General features: G+C 39.0%; 1 protein-coding gene and 1 long non-coding RNA gene across 3 annotated transcripts in view; one reads left to right on the top strand and one right to left on the bottom strand.

Moving 5' to 3' along the window:
• Positions 1 to 1,930: 1,930 nt before the first annotated feature.
• LOC135793843 (uncharacterized) overlaps positions 1,931 to 22,680 on the bottom strand; it is an 89,935-nt gene continuing 69,185 nt past the window's right edge. For both annotated transcript variants that reach the window (XR_010548730.1, XR_010548729.1), the window contains 3 exons: positions 13,700 to 13,802; positions 2,185 to 2,236; positions 1,931 to 2,062 (listed from right to left, as the gene is read on the bottom strand). This is a non-coding gene — a long non-coding RNA (uncharacterized lncRNA). The remainder of the gene's footprint in view (positions 2,063 to 2,184; positions 2,237 to 13,699; positions 13,803 to 22,680) is intronic.
• On the top strand, positions 13,601 to 17,537 carry Cpr66D (Cuticular protein 66D). Its single transcript, XM_065304952.1, has 5 exons — positions 13,601 to 13,973; positions 14,065 to 14,436; positions 16,701 to 16,880; positions 17,066 to 17,170; positions 17,267 to 17,537. The coding sequence occupies exons 1-5, from the start codon at positions 13,677 to 13,679 to the stop codon at positions 17,378 to 17,380; spliced, it is 1,068 nt and encodes a 355-aa protein (XP_065161024.1). The 5' UTR covers positions 13,601 to 13,676; the 3' UTR covers positions 17,381 to 17,537.

Consider the following 22,680-nt stretch of genomic DNA (forward strand, 5'->3'; position numbering starts at 1 on the left):
TTTAATTATTAATTTGAATTACCACCACCATTTGTGCCTCTTGTGGAGTATTTTACCAACGAAAACGTAAGGTGTGTAACATAAATATTATATTCTGCTATCATTCAACTAATTAAACAGTCAAATGTGGATTAATTAGTAGAAGCTCTGAAAATGGTCGCATTTAATCCACGATGTAATAGTACAATATTGTCGCGTTCCGTCGGCTGCCTATTCGCTTCCGTTAGGTTCCGTTTATCGTGCCTGATTATTGCTTTTGCATTTTATTTCTGTTTGTAATTGGCTTCACGTGTTGGCTAGTTTCTGGGTTTAAGGAATCATGATTTAGTATTTCTTTAAAAGTAGTAATTATAATTATTTATAATTGTATGATTTATTATGTTCTATTGCGAAAAAATAGCAATCTTTATTGTTTTGGGGTGATTTTCTGTATAAATAGAAGATTTCCTTTTGACAACACCCTTTATTTAAAATTCTCTTGCTCAGCAAAAAAGTTGCCAATCTTTATTGCTTTGTAGCCATTTGCTTTTTACATTGTAGATTTTCTTTTGGTAACACCCTGTATATTAATTTTCCTTTATGTCACGTGAAAAATAGCCATATTTATAGTGTTTGAAAGTTTGTCGTTAACGTATATTCTAAAATGAAGTTGTTTTCTTTTTGTAACACCCTGTATATTAGTTTCCCGCAGCCTGGGGTGAAATACAAATGATATTTGTAGTGTTAAAATGTTTTTCTGTTCTCACATTGAATTTTTCATTTGTAACACCCTGTATATTTATTTTCATTTTCAATAACGTGGAAAATGAACTATTTGTTAATTTGTTTATCCTGGTAGAAAATTATTACGTGGTACTTGCTTACATGTGCGTGGCTATGCAGGTGTAAGTCCTGTTTCAACATGGCGGCACGTATTTGGTTGACTTGTAAAATCTAAACTTGTATTCTATTGTTAATAAAGAAACAGTAAGATATATTGACTTCTTTGATTTGTGTGAACCCCTTCTATGATTACAGGAACAGTTCCCTCTCTCAGGGGATGATCCCCACTATAAAAATTGTTAAGGTAACCTGTATGATTTGTGTACTCCTTCTTTCATTTCAGCTACAGGTCAGAACTTAGAAGAAGAATATTTTTAAGTGTCGTCTCACTTGAGACAACTTAAAACTTAGGAATATTTGAACAAGACCTTATAAGGATTGTCCTTATAAGGAGTTCCCTCTCTCTGGGGGTGATCCCCCACCATAAAAATTGTTGATATGCCTGATAATTCCGGGGATGAAGCGCAGAGACATCGTAGCTGTAGGTTGGGCCGGGAGCAATGGACACATTGAAGCAGTGGGCGATCGACCAGAGCGCCGGAGGCGCTCTGGGAGATCGACCGTAGACTGTCTTATAACGACACGTGCCAAAAAATTCAAAAATCTGATCCTCCCCTGTTTCTCTTTCTTCTACCTCCTCCTCCTCTTCTCTACTTACTCTGTTCTCTTCCTTTCTTCTCTCCTCTTCTCTTCTACTTCTTATTCTCCTTTTTCCCTGTTCTCGTTTCTCCATTTACTTTCTTATTTCTTTTATTGCCTTCACACTTGTATTCCAATTTCTCTTATATTTCGTTGCAATTCATATATGCTACCCAAATTACACCTGATATTTTTATATTTGAGAAAAATGCCTTCCATACCGGAGATTCGATCCGTGTCTGCTAGCATGCCAGCAGGTGCACGTCTCCACTCGACCACCGAGTGTTTTTATCATTGTTATTTGATTCTTCTATTTATGTTTCTACTTTTATCATGTTTTTAAAAACAACAACATGTTCCGTCATGCACACACTACAATATGAAATGACACGTAAATTTTTAAACTAATTCTGAAAACGGTAAAGAGGATACAAAAATAAATAAGCTTACAAATTTAATATTAAATTGTCAAAAATGCATTTTTTATGGCTTCAACGTAGGAAAATCACAAAACTAATTCATGAATATGATAAAAAAATTACAATACTTGATTTGATGCAAGAATGACTCTCCTACGCGGTCCCGTTCAATTTCCAGAACTCTAAAACAAATTGAAATCAGTGCCTCGCACACATAAAAATATGTATAATATTCAACCTTACCTTTGTAAAATTTACAAAATTAAGTCAGGAATTTAATATTATATATAATTATAATACTTACAATTTGTTGCAAGTAGATCTCTCCTGCGAGGTTCTGTTCAGCATTCAGAGCCCTAAAACAAACAATAATCAGTGCCTCGAAGATTTAATGATTTTGAATATTAGTAAATTACATATTCAATAAACTAAGAACCAAAACTATTGTTGTAACATGCAACGAGTAATGCAATTCTTGTATAGACTTAAGGTGGTTTGTGATTTAAATAGATATCTTACGGATAATTAAATTTTTAAGTTAGTTTTTAGTTGCACTGTAACGCGAAGAAAAGTCTCGCGGTGAAATCTCTCGCGGCAAACTGTCTGCGGCGAAATGTCGTGTACCCTTCAATAAAAATATTACACCAATTAAAATGTAACAACCAATTAATTTTAGTTGTTTTCGACATGCATGTGATCCACCAAGCATTAATCGTCCCAACAGCGGTCCAAATTTCAAAACTTTTTCCCAAATTATAATTTATTACCCTATTGCCGACGGTGCACTAAAATTATTAACGACTATGCTCGAGTTTCTAGTTCAAATTGGAACTTTCTATCGAACGCAAGGTAATCCCACGACCATCGCATTCACAAATGTTGCAATTACGCGAATGCGATTTATGAAATCGCCTTAGGTTTTGCGCAAATTCAATAACAATAACAATATCCATAAAAAAATGAGTGAAACAATAAGAAATCATTTTTATATTTGTCAACCGAAAGTACGTCGAGGCCATTTCATTTAATACCAATTCAATTTTAATTAATTTGCTAAAAAGTAATCTATTGAAATAGAAAAAAATCACAGTTGTAAAACTATTCATTTGGCTGATGTGGTCATGTCAGTTCAATTATTTAGAGTTACTTTTAATTATTTACCTACAAAACTAACAAAAACGGTTTTTTAAATAATAAAAATTGTCAATAGCAATTAAATTAATTTTGGGCTTGTTTGACATTTTTTAAACTTAAATATGTACCATATTAATAATTAATTTTGCTTAAAATGAATAGTATGCTTGTGTTGTTGCACAGCATGTTGGTTGTGAAATTAAAATGAAATCTGAATTCGTTTAATATAAATATATTAAACGAGCTCGACAAACCGCGACCGCAAACTCGTTGATTATTTAAAATGTCCCCAGCCTCAACAGCTGGCGGTCCAGTACTCTAGCCGCTGAATGCAACCCTCAACACACCACCCCTTGCACCCTGCAACCCACCTCACACCACTTCACACGACGGACGCGCGTCGTTTTCATCCTTTTTCTATCATCTGCAATTCGCTATTGCGCACCGCCAAAGTAACTAGTATCTAATTAGCAAACTGTGCGCGCGCGAACTGATGCGGATTTAATCGAGCAAAATAAAGATTAAAGTTTATTAAACGACGTTAGATACGCTTTTAATTGCGCGCGCAGCTGGGGTCGCCCGGCGCGGTGAGAAGTGCGCTTAATATTCATATTGCGCGAAAATAGTTCCGATACGCTTTGGTTTCCGTCGTTGCCGGCTGGCGCATGAACTTCGCCGAACGGTTGTTAATGCGTAATTGAAATTTGCGTTGCATCGAACTTGAGTAATCGTCCAAGTCGCGCGCCGAGATCGAATCTGTTCGGGTTTATTGTTTCGTCGCGTTTGACTTCACGTCGTTCGCTTGCTATTTACGCGTGACTTGCTAACTTTAATTGCGGCTTTAATTATTGCGGATTATAACGTTCCGATATTATTTACCATTAGAGATTCTGCATAAGTATTGTACATAGTTTTACGTGGGACAAATTTACAACTTTCAAAACTCTTGTGATATCGTATTTATTTTATCGCTTAATTTTACCGTTCGCTAGATGGCACTAGTGACATAAATAAAACTTATTCTACAAGAAAATTTATTTTTTTTAAAACAATTTTACGCTTTTCTGGATGCACTATTCCTTGTAATATAGAAATAAAGGATGTAAACTAAGAAAAATTGATTTTCTTCACGCTTGCTGTAAACTGGAAAATAAAATTCCTAAAAAAGCTGGAACATTGCGAAGCTACGGACGGAAGCCATGGTCGAGCGACGCCATTAAGGCAATGAAAACGAGAGACAATATAAATATAATCAGTCACAGTGTGTGCGCCCTGCGCTGGCTGCTGCTACAGCAGCATTCGAGAAAATTTACTCGGCGTAATCCAAGTGAATCAAGCTGGAAAAATAATTCGCGCAGTTAAAGCCGTAGCCGCGTGCAGCAGCCGTAGCAATTGCTACAACGCGTTCTACGGATTCTACGATAACCAATGAAATGCTATCGAAGAACAAAAATGGACCACTTTAGATAATAGTGATTTTTTTAGTCTTAAAAAAACATTATATTTTTACGTTTATATATTTTGATGATCTGCCTCAATTCAGAAAAAAACAGAGTTAAAATTAAAAATAAACGAAATAATGTCTTGAAGAAAAAATCTGCTTACGTAAAACACGTTGCCCAGCCAAGTGTAACAACATAAGTCGTGTAAGAAGCTTCAATAATGCGACGGCATCACCTGCATCTCCCGCCCGCCCCCGCCTCGTATGAATCTCACTCGACTCGACGTTGATGCGCCCCACTCGCCGCCAACGGCAGCCATCGCATCAATGCGATGCACTTACGAGTTATGAGTTGCATAAATTTAAATATTGCAGCCCCTCGACGCGCCGTCGCGCGTTGTTAAGGTAAAGTGTTGCAGGTGACAAGGTATAATATTGCCGCCGCCGAAGAGCGCAGGCAACGCACTCAATTTGCATCCGGGCGCAACTTTTTCAACCCATGTTTTTATTTTTATATATATTTTTATACCAACAAATTACAAACCAGAAAAAAACACACTGACTTTTGACGGAAAATCCTTGGCTTTGATGATGAAAGTTATAGTCGCGACTGCGTTTCCGGCGCGTCGAGTGAAACAAAGCGCGTCATCTCCCCAGCCGACCACAAAGAACGACGCCGAATTTCTTAACGGCCCCCGAACTTCGTTCGTCCAAGTTTCTCCTTTCAATATTTTTTTCCGCGCGACCGCCGAATACGCGCACGTCCACATATAGTACATAACAGAAAAAAAAAATAGAAGAAAAAAAAAAGAGGAGGACGTCTCGACTCTCGGGTGGGTGCAAAGAAACGCTCGGCTCGGATTAACTTCGACGCACACATTCGGAAGCCGAAAGTTCGCAGACCATTGAAACATCTCAACATCTCGCGCGGTGAATGTTACGTAATGAAATAATGGCCACATGGCTGGAGATGGAATGATGGAATAACGATACAAGGCGAAGTCCGAGCAAGTCCAAAGTCCACCGCAAGCTTCCCTCACACACATTCACAATACATCTCTATATATAATATACACAGTCCGAGTCTCTCGGCAAAGAATTTTTGAAAGAAACTGCAACAATGGTGCGTTCCTTCCACACACAACTTTTCCGCGCGTCTATTGTGCACGATGGAAGGGAAAAAATCCCAAATCTATTCAACTTCCATTTCAGCTCGCGCGCGCGTCGCTACACACAAGGCGAGCGAGTTGAGTTGCTTTCCCAATCCGTGGAATTTATTGTCGAATCATAGAATGCCTCACAGATAAAATTGGAATATCGCGTACAGGAATAAAAATGAGATCAAATATGCGCGTGCATAACAAGCTGCGCGATGTGGGATGCGAGTATTTCAAAGGAATAACTCGATATCAATCGGGAGCGGAATAAATCCGTGCGTACGATGCAACAATGAGCTTGGCGATAGAATCAATAGACAAGGGATTGTGCATTGAGTGTTTAGTATAAAGTATCTTCAAGGGAGACATGTAAAGAATGCGTTGAGTGGGTTGCAAACTTAATCACATACTTGAATCAGAATATACTGTCAATGTAATGATGGATAAAACTTAAAAAAATGATTTGTTAGATCATGGTTTTTTGAGAATTTTCGTTAAGGAATATCTCCTAATCTAAAAGTGATAGGAACCAACGGATTGCAGATTATAAAAGATTGAAAAATTCTCTATTAGATATGGATTATAAATAATTTAATTTCGTGGGGTAAAAGTCTTAAAAACGTGACCGAAAGTGTCAAAAAGTGATTCTTTTTTTGTTTTTGCACTTTTTTCAATTCCAAACATCTAGTAAAATAAAAGAGATAAATAAGAACGGATCACAAATTCTTAATCTACGGAAAATTCTCTATAAGATAAGCTTGTTAAAAAATTGCCAAAGAAAGCCTCAAATTATTTTTTGTATTGTATTACTTACAAAAACATAAATAAATTTACTTTTTTGATAAATTTTAAAATCTAAGTTATGATAAATAGTAAATACAAGCGTAAAATACAAAAACAAACGAAATTTCATTGTGATACGCTCAAAATTCGACGCTTTGAAGCGTTTTAACACGTGATACGCGTAATACATCGATTTATATGTACATAAAACTAGATAAATTTTGAGCAGACACGCTCCCGCCTGCGTGCGTAAAAAAATGGAATTTTCAAATAACTCGTGAGTGACTTACAGCCGAATAAACCACGCACCCCAACCTAAAACCGTCCAAATACCTGCGATACTAAAAAATAACATCAAAATATTTTGCAAAAAAACATGAGCTCATCACAAAAAATATCAATAAATAGATTTTCGTACCTAAAAAAACAAAACATTTTCTGTAAAACATATTGATCACATATGTTTCTAAGTCTGAATGTGATCCATTCAGTCGGAATCTTCTGCATGGCGAGCCTTCAAATAGATTATAAACGCATGCTTATTGAATTTTGCTCTTTCGCTCTTCGACGAATGCGAATGCATTGATGTGGTCGGACGAGCGAAGAGGAGAATCGAAAGGCCAGCAGACCAGATATTACCGAATGGATGGATGACTGTGAAGATTGCAATAGATTAAAGATTCCGAATTCGCAAACAAGATGAAACGCAAACGCGCTCACAATACTAGCATAGATCTTGCAATGTGGAATCAGTTTTTCACTCACTGAAACGCAAAATATTCTAATTTGATCTGCAAAAGTGTTAAAGATTAAACCTACGCTTGAATAGTCTTTAATTATTGATGTTTAGTATTCAAGCGTCAAACACTGGAAATTGTGGCAAGTACGAAATTTGATGCGGTTTGTAATTAGTGGTAGCGTAATTTCTTTACCAAAAGGACCTTTCACCCTTCCGCTTACCTCTGAATACATTAGCAATTTCAGAATTTCTACGTGTCAGCTTTTGTGATGCAAATACGAGAATAAACTAAAAGTGAAGCAAAAAAAAACTTGTTTTCTAACAGTAAATAAATATGTATTATGCGGATGCTAGCGTCGTCGTAAAAATTATTAAAACTCATTATCAGCGCAAAGTCATGTTCGGCACGCCGCACTCCTTTGTGGAAGGTAGCAGGAAACTTGTTATGCGTCGCCCTCGCGAAGTTGATGTTGGTGTATATTGGAAGTTGAAGGGAAAAGGGAAAAGTTGAGTGGATAATAACGTTATCAGGCATGTTGATTGGAAAAGTTTCCAGCTTGAGCGACCCGCCGACAGCGACGGGCGTTGAGGGCTTATTTTCCTTTCGGCACGCGGAGCGCGAAAAAACTCAAAAAAATGTTTTCGAAAAAAAGCGGAACGCGCGCGCGCCTTAAATTGTGAATTAATTTTTCTCGCGTTCGTGTGCCATTTCGCTGGCTTCTGAGGGCAAGCGGTCCGCGGTCCTTTTTTTTCTCTGTGTGTGTGAGTGCGGGGATTTAGGCAATGCGCGCTCCTCGAAATGCAGATTTGGACGATGCGGTTTTAATTTACAGATTATCCCCCGGTTTTTCTCTCCCTCGCTGCGCGCATTCGTCTTCGTGCGGGCGCGACGCGCGACTGGAATAATGAAGCTGCTTGTTTTAAATTGTTTTGAATTGCATTTGTCGCGCCGGCCCGTAATTCCGCCATAGAAAAGCCACATTCTGTCACGAGCAACAGTATTTATTGCGAGGCGCACGATGCAGTACGAGAGGGCGAAATACCGCAGCGGAGTTGAAGTTGCAGGCAGGCAGGCGACGCACTAAACTAATTTCACGCGACAACATGGCCGACTCTCTGGTGCTGGAGCACAGAGAGTGGAGACATTTGTTGAAAAGCTTCCACACGCGCTCACACACATGCTGCGAATGCAATCCGAGTTTTACAACATTCGGAAACGTTTTATTTCGGCAAATGTCTGATAAATCCATTAACACTGACACAATTACACCGTCTAAATACGTAAATAGGACATTTTTAAGGTTAGGTAAATGACAGCATAATGACAGCAGATATTGTACCATTTTCCACCCTTATCTCGTTATCCTGTTACGTCGGTGTATTGTTACAGTGTTACGATGCTACCTACGCTGCAACCGCGAATAAATAAATTTTAATTAATTCGTTAATTGGCGCACGTGCCCCGTACGGGATAATACTCCCTCTACACCACGCGTTACTCTATTGTATTCACTTTCATTATGTGGATGTCGTCCCCGAATGCAACAGCGTCACTTCTCTTTCGCGTATGTCTTTTCAGACCCCGGCTTCGGGCTTCAACTCCAGTGGCAGTTAATTGTCTGGCGAGGCGTTAAGTGGCGATATTAAAATAACAATAACGCGGGAAGAGCTTTGTTCGAAAAGTGAACATCCGAATGGAAATTCCTACATTTTCCCAAAGGCGTATATAGAGAATAGAACATTTCATAGCTGGGTCTCTTGCGATTTCGGACAAATAAACACAAATTACTTGCCGTCGTTTAAATAAATGATGAAACGTTTTAGTCATTGTTCTAAATGACTTTGGATTAGTCGTCATTTTTCGTTTATTACCGGAAATGAACTTCTATTAAGACGTGGGCGGTCATTGAAATATTTGGACACTTTTCGAGAGGAAAATGAGTGTAATTTAAGAAAATTAATTAAGTTACATTTATAAAGTGGATAAAAATTTGGAAAATTTGAATTATTTTATAGTAAATTTTAATAAATTCAAAATTTAATTTTTTCTATTCAAAAAATATTTTTTTAAAAGAAATAACCGCATTGATAAAATTTGTAAATTAGTTTTACGGTGCCTGTTAATGAACTTTAGTGAAGTTAATAACGTTCGCCGATACGATACGCAATGACGGTGAAACGAATACGGTTTAAAATGTAAAATAACGCGCGGTAACATTAATTAAATCGCATGTCGTTAGCATTCTAAGCGTGTGTTAATAAACCCGCCGATATCCCACAAAAACACACAGCGTACGAGGAACAAATGAAAAACACAAACACACGACGCACACATATGCGCAACGTGTATATTAAAACAGGATAACATAATCTTATAGCCATACATGTATCGTGTTATCCTGATGTCGTGCGCGTGGGATCCGACGCTGATGGTTTTGTTTCGGCGGCGCGCGAGGGTCTCGGGTGTCCGGCTTTTAGGCAGGAAGGAAACGAAAAAGGGAAATCGGCGTCGGCGTGCGCGCGTCTCCGAGTCGGGGGTAATCTACACGCGGAAGGACCGCCAGCAGGACGACGAGTCGATCGCGCGCGCGCTTATTTACGGCCTTCCGACCGAGCGGCCAGATAATCCCATTAATTAAACGCGACGCTCATATGCTCTCGCGCCGGCTTCATGTAGATTGGACAAGCGCCATTATATTTTACATCTTCGTATCTGGGACCTTACTCAATGCGCCGCACAAAGGATGTGGACCTACATCATTGGTTTTATAACTTTTGAACACATCCGCACCGGGACAATCAAAAAACCTTGAACATGATCATTAATATATCCAATAGAAAATTTTAAGGCTATTATATTTATGCAACCATGTGTAAACGCATTATGGGATGCCTACATCTACTTAAAATTAACCAAAAAGTATTTTTTTAGGAAATAATCTCAAAAATCGAGAAAATAGGCATAAATTTATCAAATAAAAATTTTAAAGGTTATTATACTTATGCTACCAAGTATAAATGTATTTTTGGTTGCCTACATCACACAAATTTAATTAAAAAAATATTTGTTTAGGAAACGAGCTGAATTTGTGTTTACAACACAGGAAAACGATAAAAATGCCAATCGAAAAGAAAGCACTCTCGATTTGATTAAATAATCATGAGTAATTGCCTTCATTCAGACATATATTATGCTAATTTATGAATGCTCAAGTCACGAGCGCATTCCGACGAAAGTAAAACTAGTCCCTCATCCTGTACCATGTCAAGTTGTCTGTCGATCGGTTTCTGGTGCTTACATTCACAGTTCACGCACGCACGCACGCATGCATCGATTATTATTATCCGCGAAACAATAGCGCGTAATTGAATCTCTTGTCTCGCGGTGTCATAATAACCGCGACCGAAGCGTCGTTTCGTCGCCGGTTTCCCATCTGGAATCTCCCACATACTTCTTGCGCAATGAACTTGTATAACAAATGAAACTAACGATTGCAAATTTTATTTTTGCATTATTAATGCAAATAGCGCTAAAGTTATTAAAAACATGATGTAGATATTGTTTACATAACAAAGTGGAAGAGAGCAGCAATTGAAAAGGTTTGATGCGATGCGAGATTCTGACTCAAATTCGATTGTTCGCTTTAATTGTTGTTTAAATAGCGTGAAATTTTAATTTGTTTTCATATCTCTGCGGCAAAGAAAGCATATAATGAATGTATATGAATTTCATTAAAATTTAATGAGTTATAATTATAAAATTATGCAATACTTGTGAAATTCCAACAAAAGGGGTTAAATTATGATTTTTCTTCGCGTGCCAATTAATTTCGTTGTTCGAGATGAATGAAATACAATACAATATGAAAGCCACAAACATTTTGTTTGCTTGTATTTTTTTTTTCTTGCAAAGTCAATGTCGAAAAAAGGGCTGGAAATATAATTTTAATCTCCGCTTATCTTCCCGTTATATTTCTCCCGTTGCGGGCGTGCCCGAGGGAAATTACACGCATACAGAAAAAAATTCCACCGTTGAGAGGAGCACACAGGAAAAAAAAACGCCACGCGCGCGCTGGTCCAAGAAAGCCGGCGCGGAAAATAGCGAGAACCTAAAGTCCTGAAGTCCCAAAGAAAGGGACGACGCACAAAAAAAAGGGAACGCACGCAAGCAATAAGTTGTTACTGCCGGCGCTGGACTTTTGCGTGCGTTTGGAATTTAAGTTGGGTCTTTTGTAAACATTTCAAGTTTTACATTTCTTTTGTTGCTTTTTATTCTATTTTATTCTAAATAGCTAAATAGAAATGCGAAAAAGTTGAGGGGCCAATTTGGAAAATTCCAGGCAAGCAAAGAATCTCGCAATTCATTACAATTGTAACAGAATTTTACTTTAGCAAATAAAAGTTACAGCGACTTCGGATGACAAACAAATCATAAAAATTGTAAATTATATAAAATACGTCTCCACTGCACTTTTGTAACTATAATAAAGTAGCTACGACTCGTAAATGGTACAGAAATGAAAAGAAAACTGTAAAAAATAAAACTTAAACTACAAAATTGTCGTGTTAATAAAATTGTCTACAACTTTAAGTATTTCCTTTAACAGAATTAAGACGTTAAAAGCATAAACCACACAACAAAACAAAAGATTTTCCGCTTAATCATTGCTCTGCATCATTGGCGTGATGTTTACGACATGCAACTCGCGCGCAATAAGAATCTCGCAAAACGCGCCACGACGCACATAAAAGAAAAGTTAGTCGACTAATAATAAAATCTCCCGAATGACATATGCATCGAGTTATACGACGACAATGCGAATCGTAATAAAATGTCGCGACGCGAGTGTGCCCGGCGACTACATTTCGGTTCATAAAAATATATATTTTATCATGAGAGAGAGACGCTTTTTCCTCGCGCGCGCACCGCGACTCGCTAAAAGCAAAGTCGTAACATTTTTCTTCCACTTCTAGGTCTAACACAATTTATTATAAATTTTCATTTCCCGACGACGCGAATGCATTTTTAGGCCGGGCCCAGACGCAAAGAGCATTCTACCAACTACAAAACGCAAAAAACAACGCAAAAAGAAGAAAAATCGCAACTACACCAAACCTACTAAGAGTAAGAGAGTAAGACAAAGCAAAGTAACATTGCGTCTGTATTTTTATGCGGCTCCTGTATAGTAAATTAAATTAAATCATCGCATATTTTTCCCGGCGCGACTTGAAAAACTTGAAAAGTTTCGCCAACTTTTTCCGAACGCTCTTGAACTGAGCGCGCGCACGAATCATAAAGTCGACTTTTCGCATGCGTTTTGTTAGTGGTGACTTTGGAGTACTTGAACTTTCAAACATTCACATTTCATCATCACTTTAGCGCCGCAATAAAGTGCGCTATTATATTAATAAATACGAAAATGATTATTCATCAGATAGAATAAATCAACGTCATGCAATCTGCGCGAACAATCTGAGACTATGAAATCGTTGAAAATTTATTGTTTTAATACTCGGCTTAATCGATTTAAAAATTATGGAATAAAAACCGAAATAATTTATTACATAAGTAGCGTAATATTATTTCGTTTGGTTGAGTGTGCGAGTATGTTCGTGTAGGAATTGAAGCAGAGCAAAATTCCTGTTGGAGAACTTTCTCTGATTTGCCGCTATTAAAAATGTATTAGACGCGGTATTAATTTCTGACAGCTGGCGTTAAATACATCAGTTATATCAATATATGCGTAGCGAATGTTAGCACCCACTTGTGGGTCTAATTAAATAAACGATCGAGATGTTGACTGTGACTCTGACATTCATTGAAATTCACAGGGCTGGATTTTAGAAAATGCTGACATCTGGTGGCAAATAGAAAAAACCTCAAATAACCACACTTTTTCTTCTAGTTTCACTAAATTTTCTCAATTTAATGAAAGTTATATGTAATTATACGACTCACACGACTTATTACATAAATTAAGTGTCATTTAAAATGCATGTAATTAAATATATAAATGTTTTATGTAAATGTTGTTTGTAAATTTTTGTTTTTTGTTTTCTTTTGTTGGAATTTTAGCCGTGTACGTCCCTGTTACACTTTTAATTCCCAATATTAAACGATATGTAGTCTAACATTGTGCAACACCTTTCTCCGTGATCCGTAACACGGCGTCCAGATAGCGAAACGCTCTCTCACACATAATATGAAAGTTGCGCACCACACAAAAGTCACATAAAGCGATCGTTCGCACAGGCACTAGACTCCCCTACCTGCGTCAATGCACGTCGATACCGAAACCAAATTATGTAGAAGACATTGTCGAATACTATTCACCAAAGAGTGGTAGCAAAATTGAACAAAGTAGGGACGTTTCGACGCTGTGACGCTCCGTCCCGAACGTTTTGGAAGTGTGCGAGCGTATAAATACAGCACACGCCGCGACAAGAACGTCAATTAACAGTCGAGCAACATAACAAGACGCACGAAATATTAAGCAATAATAAATTAGATTATTTTGTTGGATTTGTTCGGTTTTGTTAAAATGAGTGTACGCGCGGTTTTTACCTGTGCGTTGATCTGCATCGCGGTGGAGTTGTCCTGGGCGCGATCAGCCGGACAACCGGAGCCGGAGTACAAAATTCAGTACTATGTGCCGCAACAACAGTATCTGGAACAAGAAGAAGGTGTTAGCCATCAACAACAGCAGACGCAACAACCGCGGTATATCACATCGCCGCAAGCGCAGACTTATCAAGCTCAACAACATGCAAGACCACAATATGAAGCACCTACACATAGGGTTGCACAGTTGTTGTTACCATCATCAGCTGACAGACAAGTAATAAAATTTAAAAAAAAATTAATTTTTAAATTAATTTTGAAAATTAAAATTTTTAAAAAAATTAATTTTGAAAATTATTTTTTCTAAGGTTGCAAAAGTTGCTGCCCAAACCGTAGGACCCGAATACGCTCAACATGTACAACTGGTCCAACAACAAGGTTTAGCCAATGAAGCCATCTCAACAGCTCAGCGTCGCGCGCAGGCTATTTACCAACGCGCCCAACAACAACAAGCGCAACAATCTCAACACCAAGCAACAGCCTCTCAACGCCAACAGTATTTATCTGAAGTCCCAGCTCCGAAAACCCAGTATGTTCAATATGTGCCCCAACAACAAGCGCAGCAATATCAACTCCAGTATGAACAACCCGAGCAGTACGTCAAGAGCACTCCAAGACCACAATACAGACTCAGACCGCAAGCTGAAAAGAAAGACGAAGACGAACAAGAGGAACACGATGTAAGTTAAACAATTTACTTTTTCTGCTTATTGAGTGGGCAATAAACTTCTTGGTGTGTGAAGAAGCGAACAAAGAGCTTAGCACCTCTAAGGACGTTCAATAGCCCGAGAGTCAAGTCAGTCATCAAGTCATAGTGCGAGTAGCACACTCCTCCTGAGTAGGTGCAATTAATTCAACGTTTCAACGCGGAACAATCCGACAGTTAGCGCGACGGTTTGGCTCAACCCACGCCAAAGGACTAGAATTTAGCTAATCTACGTTAGTGTAGGACACTGTGGGGATAAAGCCGCCAAACACGTTTCTTAGTGTGACGGCTGTACTGTGTCTAAATTGCGATTGTCAAGCCGCAACCCAGCACACACATGTGTGTAGATGTGGCGCATTCATGCGAGGTGTAGTTAGCTGCGTCGTGCTGATGCGGAGCCAAGGTGTGAGGTTAGGTTGCTCTTGATTAGCACGCGTCTGGTTGAATCAATCAAAGCCATTTAGGCGTTAACAACGCTACTTAAATACACATTAACATATCGATATAAGAAATATTCATGTGATATTATATTATATTTTGTGAAATTCATGAAATGCACGAGAAAAAGATATGAAGGCGGAAATTTCATTTCAGTGCGCGATACGTAGCTGCATATCTTTGCATCTCGGTGAAAATCGAAAAGTCAATAAATAAGATGAAGATATAGACGCGTCGCGAATAGTCAATGTAGGAATTTTGCGAACGGTTTTCTTCTGCACGGAACGAAAACGCATGCAATATGTTTTCGTTACATGCTGGAAGAAGGTGAGAGGAGAATAGAGAAAGTCGCGTGTGAACTTGCACTCATACGACAAGAGAATTGCATATACAGATGGTTTTCAATCAAGTTTTCTCTGGAATTAAATTTTAACTTCTATTGCGACATCTGGCGGTGATTTTGATGATTAATTTTTATTATACTGGTCTAACCTAATTTTTACTGTTTTGTAGCAGTACTAACATAGATTTAATTAATTAATTACTACCTTTGCGAGCCTGAATCAACTGGGATCCGTGGGAAAATTTCACCTCTTATGTAATTCTCTAATCGCAGCAAATGTTTCCACCGCATTGCAATTAATTATGAATCGCAGAATCGCGAATCTCTCCGTACGAAACACAAACAAACTTCGAGTCGTTGCGCGCGCGGCGGTTAATGTCGTCGGAAAGTGCTTAAACTTAATTTCGAAAATAAATTTCGCATTCGCGCCGCACAGACGATAGCCGATCGCGCAAATTGCAATCAATCCATCTGCAGTGAGTTTCGTAACTTTCGAACTTACACTTGTCGAGTCTTTCTTCTTTCATGCGAGTGCACTTTGCTCTCGACTAGCACTTATGAAATACGTTCACGGATAACACGAATAGAAATTTTACCATAAAATGTGAAAATGGTAAAATCTAGTATTCTTAAATATTTCATAAAAAAAATTTCACAATCAGCACGAATTTTTATTTTATTTTTAGCTCCAGTTAATTACGAGCAGTAAAAAAATAAAATTAAGAACTCATTGTTCATCAAATTCTTCGCAACGCAGCGCAAATATTAGCGGCACACAGCTCCTAGTTCGTAATTAATTGGTTAATTAAATAGAATAGCGAATTTGCCTATGCCGCGCATTCGCGCATCGCTCGGACGGATCACTGAAACGTAATCGAGCTTTGAGATAACAATTATACAGAGTATCACAGTCAGCCGCTGAAAATCCAATAGTCGAATGGCGCAATTCCAAATTACGATGCGCCGCGAAATTTCCCACCACACTCACGTCACCCAACTTCATCTTCGTTGTAATATAATTTAACAAGAGCTAAAATTAGTTGCACCACTAGACGCGTATTCGAATCGCAGACGATTATTATACTATTACAATATTATTACGAGAGTTCACGAACGGTCGCGGATTGTGAGACTCTCTCGGATGAGAATCGATATTTCATTCATGCTTGATTACATGATTACATATTAGATAAGTAGGTGCGCGACTATCTGTGATCTCGCAGCGTAGCTTTATTTATTCACGATTCCTTTATGATTTGCATAGAATGGAGCAAGACATTCACGATTAGATTCGTGCAGACAGAAAAAAAAAGCATCGCCGTGAACTAATCGTGCGTAAACTATTAATAAACGTTTTGTTGTGCAACTGCATATTGCACTTCATATTAATTACATTATGTCGCCATCTATTGTCAAATAATCTTACTTCATATTAATTTATTTTTTGTTATTTGCAGACTGATTCATCCTATCAGTTCGGCTTCGATGTGAAAGATGATTTGTACACCAACTATCAGAATCGTAAGGAACAGCGAGAGAACGGAAAGATTTCCGGCAGTTATTCGGTGGTCGATTCCGACGGATTTATTCGAACCGTGACGTACACCGCTGATCCGAAGGAAGGCTTCAAAGCCGAGGTAATTAAATCATAGGAAATATCAAAGTTGTCAATAAATTCCGAGATCCGAGAAACTAATATCTAATTATTTACACTTCCGCTTGTTGATAATGTTGCCTACGTGCAGGAAGTTGTTACACTCGTGTTTTTTGTGTGTTGTTGCGAGTCGAAAGTTAATTAATTATCACGACGTTGTGATTGCAGGTTGTTAGAAAGCCGACGGATATCGTCGTGAAGATCCCGAAGCCAAAGGAGGCCGTTGAGGCGGCGGCGCCACAACGCGTGCAACATCACCATCAATATGTTCAGGTACGAACGGAAACTAATTAGCTGTAAATACATTAGCATGTAATTACGAGTAAAACATGAACGCCTTAAATTATTCTTTTGTTTTAATTTAACTAGGAAGAGGAACAGCAGTATGTGCAACCACAGCAATACCAAAAATATCGTCTTCCTGCTCATCAGGCAGCCGCCCCCGCTGGCCAGAAACAGCAAATTGTCTATCAGTATCAGTAAATGATGACTAGATGATATTTGAGGTTAGGTCGTAGGTAGTTTTATAATTTATTTAAATTTTTGATATGAAATTTATGCCGTGGGTGATTATGATACCGGATATGTATATTTTTATAACGTGAATGTGAAACACAAAGATTAAATAAGTCGTTTTTTATGTGAATGTTTTAATTGATGTGATCAGGAGGCGGCCGAGATATTGCGATATAAGTATCGGTCGAGATTGCGCCGCCTCCTGAAAAACGTTTGGAAAATGTTGGAAAAGTATTAAGAGTTTGGTCGCCGCATAAAATCTCAAATTCACACTACATTAACCGCAAATTTGCTGAATGACAAAGACCTTGGAGTTGCCGCTGCCGCCGCCACCGCCTCCGGAGTATATTTGCCGGCGCGAGAATATTGGAAAAGTTGGCAAACTGTAATGATGTGTAAAAATGAGTGAGGTGTCTGTTTACAACCCGAATTTCTTCGCCACAGCCGCCACCCCAAAAACGCCGCCGAAAAACCACCGGCGTATATCGTAAATTATATCCGCACGAGGCCCAAAGAAAGCTTTCTGAAGCATTTGCCACTTTTGCTACTTTGTAAGCTGTCAGCGTTTAGAAGCAAATTAATATTAATTATTGCGTGTAGGTAAATAACGATTAGGAGTTTCTTTTTGACTTGAGCTGTCAAACGTCAACCAATATCTTAAAACTTAAAAAAAAAATGAATTTTTTTGAAAGTAAATTTTTTTTAAGTTTTGGAACGCTGAAGAGATAAGTAAGACATGAATCCAACTCGTCCATCTTTTGGTTTACGTTCAGTTTGGTTGAGTCGGTGGTCAGGAGCGTGCGCGTTCATTGAGATTTCGAAAAGCCCGACCCTTTTCGCCGCCACCGCCATAAATTACATATTTACCGGACGAGTTCATCCCATAAATTCGTGCGCCCGCCGTCCGACTCTTTCTTATCGAAGACCCGTGGCGGAGGCCCAAGCTGCGTTAACATGCCCACTAACTTTTCCAAAACCGAGCTCAAACCATACTCGAATCTAACAAACCGTTCAACAACTTATATTCACTTAACGATCACACACACCGCGAAAGCCAGCATATGCCACATCCAAAATCCCAACCTCGAAATTATTATAGAAAATTATATCAGCGAAAATTTGCACGTGATTTAATTTAATCTCTAATAAACGACAATATTGGTCAGCCTACGAGGGTCGCTGTCGGGTTTAGGCGTGATTTATTATTATAACCTTGAAATATGGCTAAATAAATATGTTAAAGGATTTTCATGCGTGTGGAGGTTCGTTTATTCAATAGATGGCGCTGCTTTTTGAGGTTAATCACCGCGCAGACAATAGTTTCGTTAGTACGGGGCGAAATTCTTAGATTTTACAATATGATATTAAAGTTTACAGTGTGTGCATAACGTGATAACGACTTTCCGCCTCGGCGATCCGTGACGCTGGCATGACTGTAAACTTCTCGCTCCGTCGACTTCAAAACTCCCCATCGTGCAACACAAAATTTTTTGATTTCCCGCTTTGTCTATTGTCTCTCGTCTTGCGCGGCCAGAAAGAAATTAATAACCCGTCATGCAGCGACGCGAGCGTCTCGCATAAAATTGCGCAAAACCCTCGGCGCGATCATTAATTACGCTTGTTTATGCCGCGCCATCTCATCGAGATAAACAGTTACTTATACACACATTAAACGCGATTACGCCATGTCGCCAAAGTGATTTATTCTCCGTACTTCATAACGACAACTCTTTCACGCAACAACAGCACAACGCGACATGCCAAAGAAGCGCCAAAGAGAAGAAAACTGATTAAGTTTTTTTTTTCTTCGCGTCGTCAAGTACACACTAAACATCATCACAAAATGAGATATGTGTGTGTATGTGTCTTGTACTCGTGTGTCACTGATGACTCTTCGCAAACTCTTCTGAAACCGATTTTGGCAACCACGGCTTTCTTGCGCGCGCGGGACTTGTCTCGGAAAGAAGCGAAATTAATTACGTTAGACGCGAGAAATTTATCTCGCAAACAATAAGCTGGTGGGACTTCTTCATCCTGCGATAGAAAAACCACACAGACAAAATGCGAGAACAAAACGTCGATGTTAACGATAACGAGCATAACGATATAATACACAAGGAAAACACAACGAAAAGTTATCAAAACAAATCGATGTGATACTTTTACGATTTTATTAATTGCGTAAGAAGTTTTTTTCCCCACAACTTAAATTAAATTACCATCAAGTGTCATGTAGATGTCAAGTTAGGTTATGTTACAATGTTTCGTGAAAACAGACGCCATTATTTAAATTAAACCAATCGCGTCGATTTTACGCTGGAAATCAGTTCGTTCAGTTCGCGAATCGACGACATAGATGAATGCGCCACCGATCGGAATTGAAAATTTCTGGTCTCGCGTCCCGGTTTGCGGTCACAGCAACGGCGGCGATTCATTTCGCAGCGCATCCGCTTCGGAAAGTTCGTTATAAAGGTGCGCGGCGCCACTTCTGCGCGCGGGTGGCGGAGGAGAGTGCGCTTGTCGCGCAAAATAAAAGAAACCATTATTTAAAATGTAATTGCTTTTGTGTTTCGCCCCTCGGTTTCGATTCAATTCGCAACTATCTTTTCAATTCGAAACGTCCGCCGACACGCCCGAGTGATTATTCAATTTTTCAATCTCGCCAGCCTTTCACTGCGCTTCGAGCATGTTTCCATTGACAATGGAAGAATAGTAAATTTAATTGCATTTTTATTTTTGATCTACAGACATCTCCAACAATGTCTGTAAATATTATTTTACACACTTTGAGTATAGACAAATTATTATCTAAAGTTGGCACGTCGAGTAAATTTAATTCGAATTCAAGTTCCGCTTTTCTTGGCGGTTTCACCTTTATACGTGAGCAATTAAATTAACATTTGCACTCGGCAAAAGGTGGAAACAACCCTCAAACGGCAAGTTACGAGCAAAGTTTGTAGTAATATTCTCATCGTTACGATCATAACACAAATATTAATTGCAACGAATAATTAGAAAACAGTTTGTGAGGTCGAGTTCATTATTTCAGTTTTCTGCACGTAGGCAAAAAACTTGTTAACCTTTTCTTAATTAGCAATTCTGTTTGTAGTTAATCTTAACTTTGCGCGAAAATTCGAATTATCTAGATAACAAAATTTAGCATTTATGTTAATTTACGTTGCGCGAAAGTTGAAAATTTCCAAACATTTCCGCGCCCAACTTTCGACCTTAACTTTCAGTTTTAAGTTTTCTTATATATACGAGCTACATATTCAATTTTGAATTGTGAATTTTCACTTTGTAGCCTTCGCAGAGTTTTCTAATAATATAACCGAAATAAGATATTCCCACGTTCCCCAAGAAGCAGCCGAAGAAGAACTCGACGCTCCACAAACTCAAAATGAAAGACGCGCGAGCGCAGCCGTCCAAGTGCTGAAAACCGTGAAAACGCTGCGAAACTTTACCATCACCCGAGCCGATTCGGCGAAATTTCGCATGTTATGTTTGCGTGTGTTACGTATGTTGCGGAAAGATTACATTGCGCTGTGCGTCTGGTGTTCATTGTGGGTGATCTGGCTAAGTGAAGCAGACAATGCGTAAACATGCAAATATAAAATATATCTGTCAAAATAAACTATAAACTCGCTTATGTATATCTACGTTAGAAAAAAAAAACGCAATTCGAAAGAGAGTATGAGTAGGTACTCCAAGTGTGTAGGCTTCGTTTATGTCATTTTTATGTGTTTTTTCTTTCGCTATCCGAAGACGAGCACCAAAGAGTGGCTTAACGCGTTTTTTCTGCTTTCGGTGCTTTGACCTATACACATGGTTATGACCGACAGGGGGGGCGGAAGAAGGAAGACCCACTACACTCACTCACGCGCAAAAAGAAACACGTAAGCGTATATGATACAAAGAACAAAAACAAAAATGCTGGAAATCATATTACTTTACTTTTACTACCACGCCAGGCAGGCAGGCAGCCAACAGCATGTGTGGCATGATGCGTTTTATGTGTTGCGAATGCGTTAATATACTCTCTCTCGCTGAACTCACACCGCCACAACTTGGTGGAGGCGCCGAAGGAGTTCGCGCGATGTGTGTTTGCGTTTGCGTGTGGCGTGTCGCATGATTCATGGAGTCGTGAGGGAAAAACATGTTGCGCTGACAGAAATATGAGACTGAAAGTACAGGGGCGCCTTGGAGCAAGAGCAGATTCGAGGCGCGGTGTGTAATAGTTACATGTAAGAAACGCTGAAGGTGGAAGTGTAGAAGGTGGTAAATGCTGAAACGCTGCCGTGGCAGAAACGCCACCCGACTTTTATAACAATATAATATAAATGTCCTAGACGCGGCCTGTAATCTTCAGCATCTTAAGTTAATTGCCACTCGACCAAGATATAAACTCAATTTTTTTCTATCCTAACCTAAAATATCATCCTATAATTATCGTAGATTGCGAAATCTTTTGATTTGCCACATTTGTAAACACTTTGCAGCGCTTTGTTAGAATCCACTCAACTCCAGCGCGACACAATCCGCTATTATGTTGCATCATAACAGCCATTTTCCTTCGGCGAATGTAGTAGATGTGAATCGTGTTCGTGTTCGGCGCGGAGATGATATGCATAATCTGTGTAAATTTAAATGCGTCGCATGTACAGTGTAAGACTGGAAGCCAGAAACCCAACCAGGACCCAACGACCACCAAACCCCTTCTTCTTCTTCTTCAGCTGCTAGCAAACTGGTTTCAATTTTAAGTTTCAAGATTCGCGACGACTTGCTGCTGAAACCGGGGGCGTGTCCTCGTGTCGCATCATTACTTTCTGAACGGCTGGAACGCGTGTTCAGCTGCGGCTGAAAATCTCAGTGTTAATATTAAACTCGTGCTCGTGACCGACGTGCCATCTTTAAGCGCTTTCAGTGAGTGTGTGTGTGTGTATGCGGAAAGTGCGTGGGGGAGGCGGTGCGGCACAATGAACCCGGAGGATGTAATGCATTATCATGGAACATTACCTAAGGCCATGTTACGACGATTTCCATTTTCATGCAAGGAGGGAACGTCTGAAATATAACCCCAGTTTCCAGTATTTAATGTTTCTACTAAACCCACCCCGAGGAGCAATCTTGCAGAATTATATAGATAAACTTTTTTTTGTTAATTCCCTTATTTGTGGTCATTCTAACAGCAGCTGTCGCAAGTCGACAAGTCAGTTAAAGTTAACTCTGTACTTCTCTCATCCACACCTTGCGCACAATTTAAACCC

The sequence above is a fragment of the Atheta coriaria genome, unplaced genomic scaffold (genome assembly GCF_025399875.1).
Source record: "Atheta coriaria isolate IRGN ID8LTWV9N9 unplaced genomic scaffold, Caltech_Dcor_3.1 hic_scaffold_6_pilon, whole genome shotgun sequence".
Taxonomy (NCBI): domain Eukaryota; kingdom Metazoa; phylum Arthropoda; class Insecta; order Coleoptera; family Staphylinidae; genus Dalotia; species Dalotia coriaria.

Coding starts and splice junctions, on each gene's coding strand:
- Cpr66D (XM_065304952.1), top strand. CDS start 13,677: ATGAGTGTACGCGCGGTTTTTACCTGTGCGTTGATCTGCATCGCGGTG. Junction 14,437..16,700: donor ACGAACAAGAGGAACACGAT/GTAAGTTAAACA, acceptor TGTTATTTGCAG/ACTGATTCATCCTATCAGTT. Junction 16,881..17,065: donor AGGAAGGCTTCAAAGCCGAG/GTAATTAAATCA, acceptor TTGTGATTGCAG/GTTGTTAGAAAGCCGACGGA.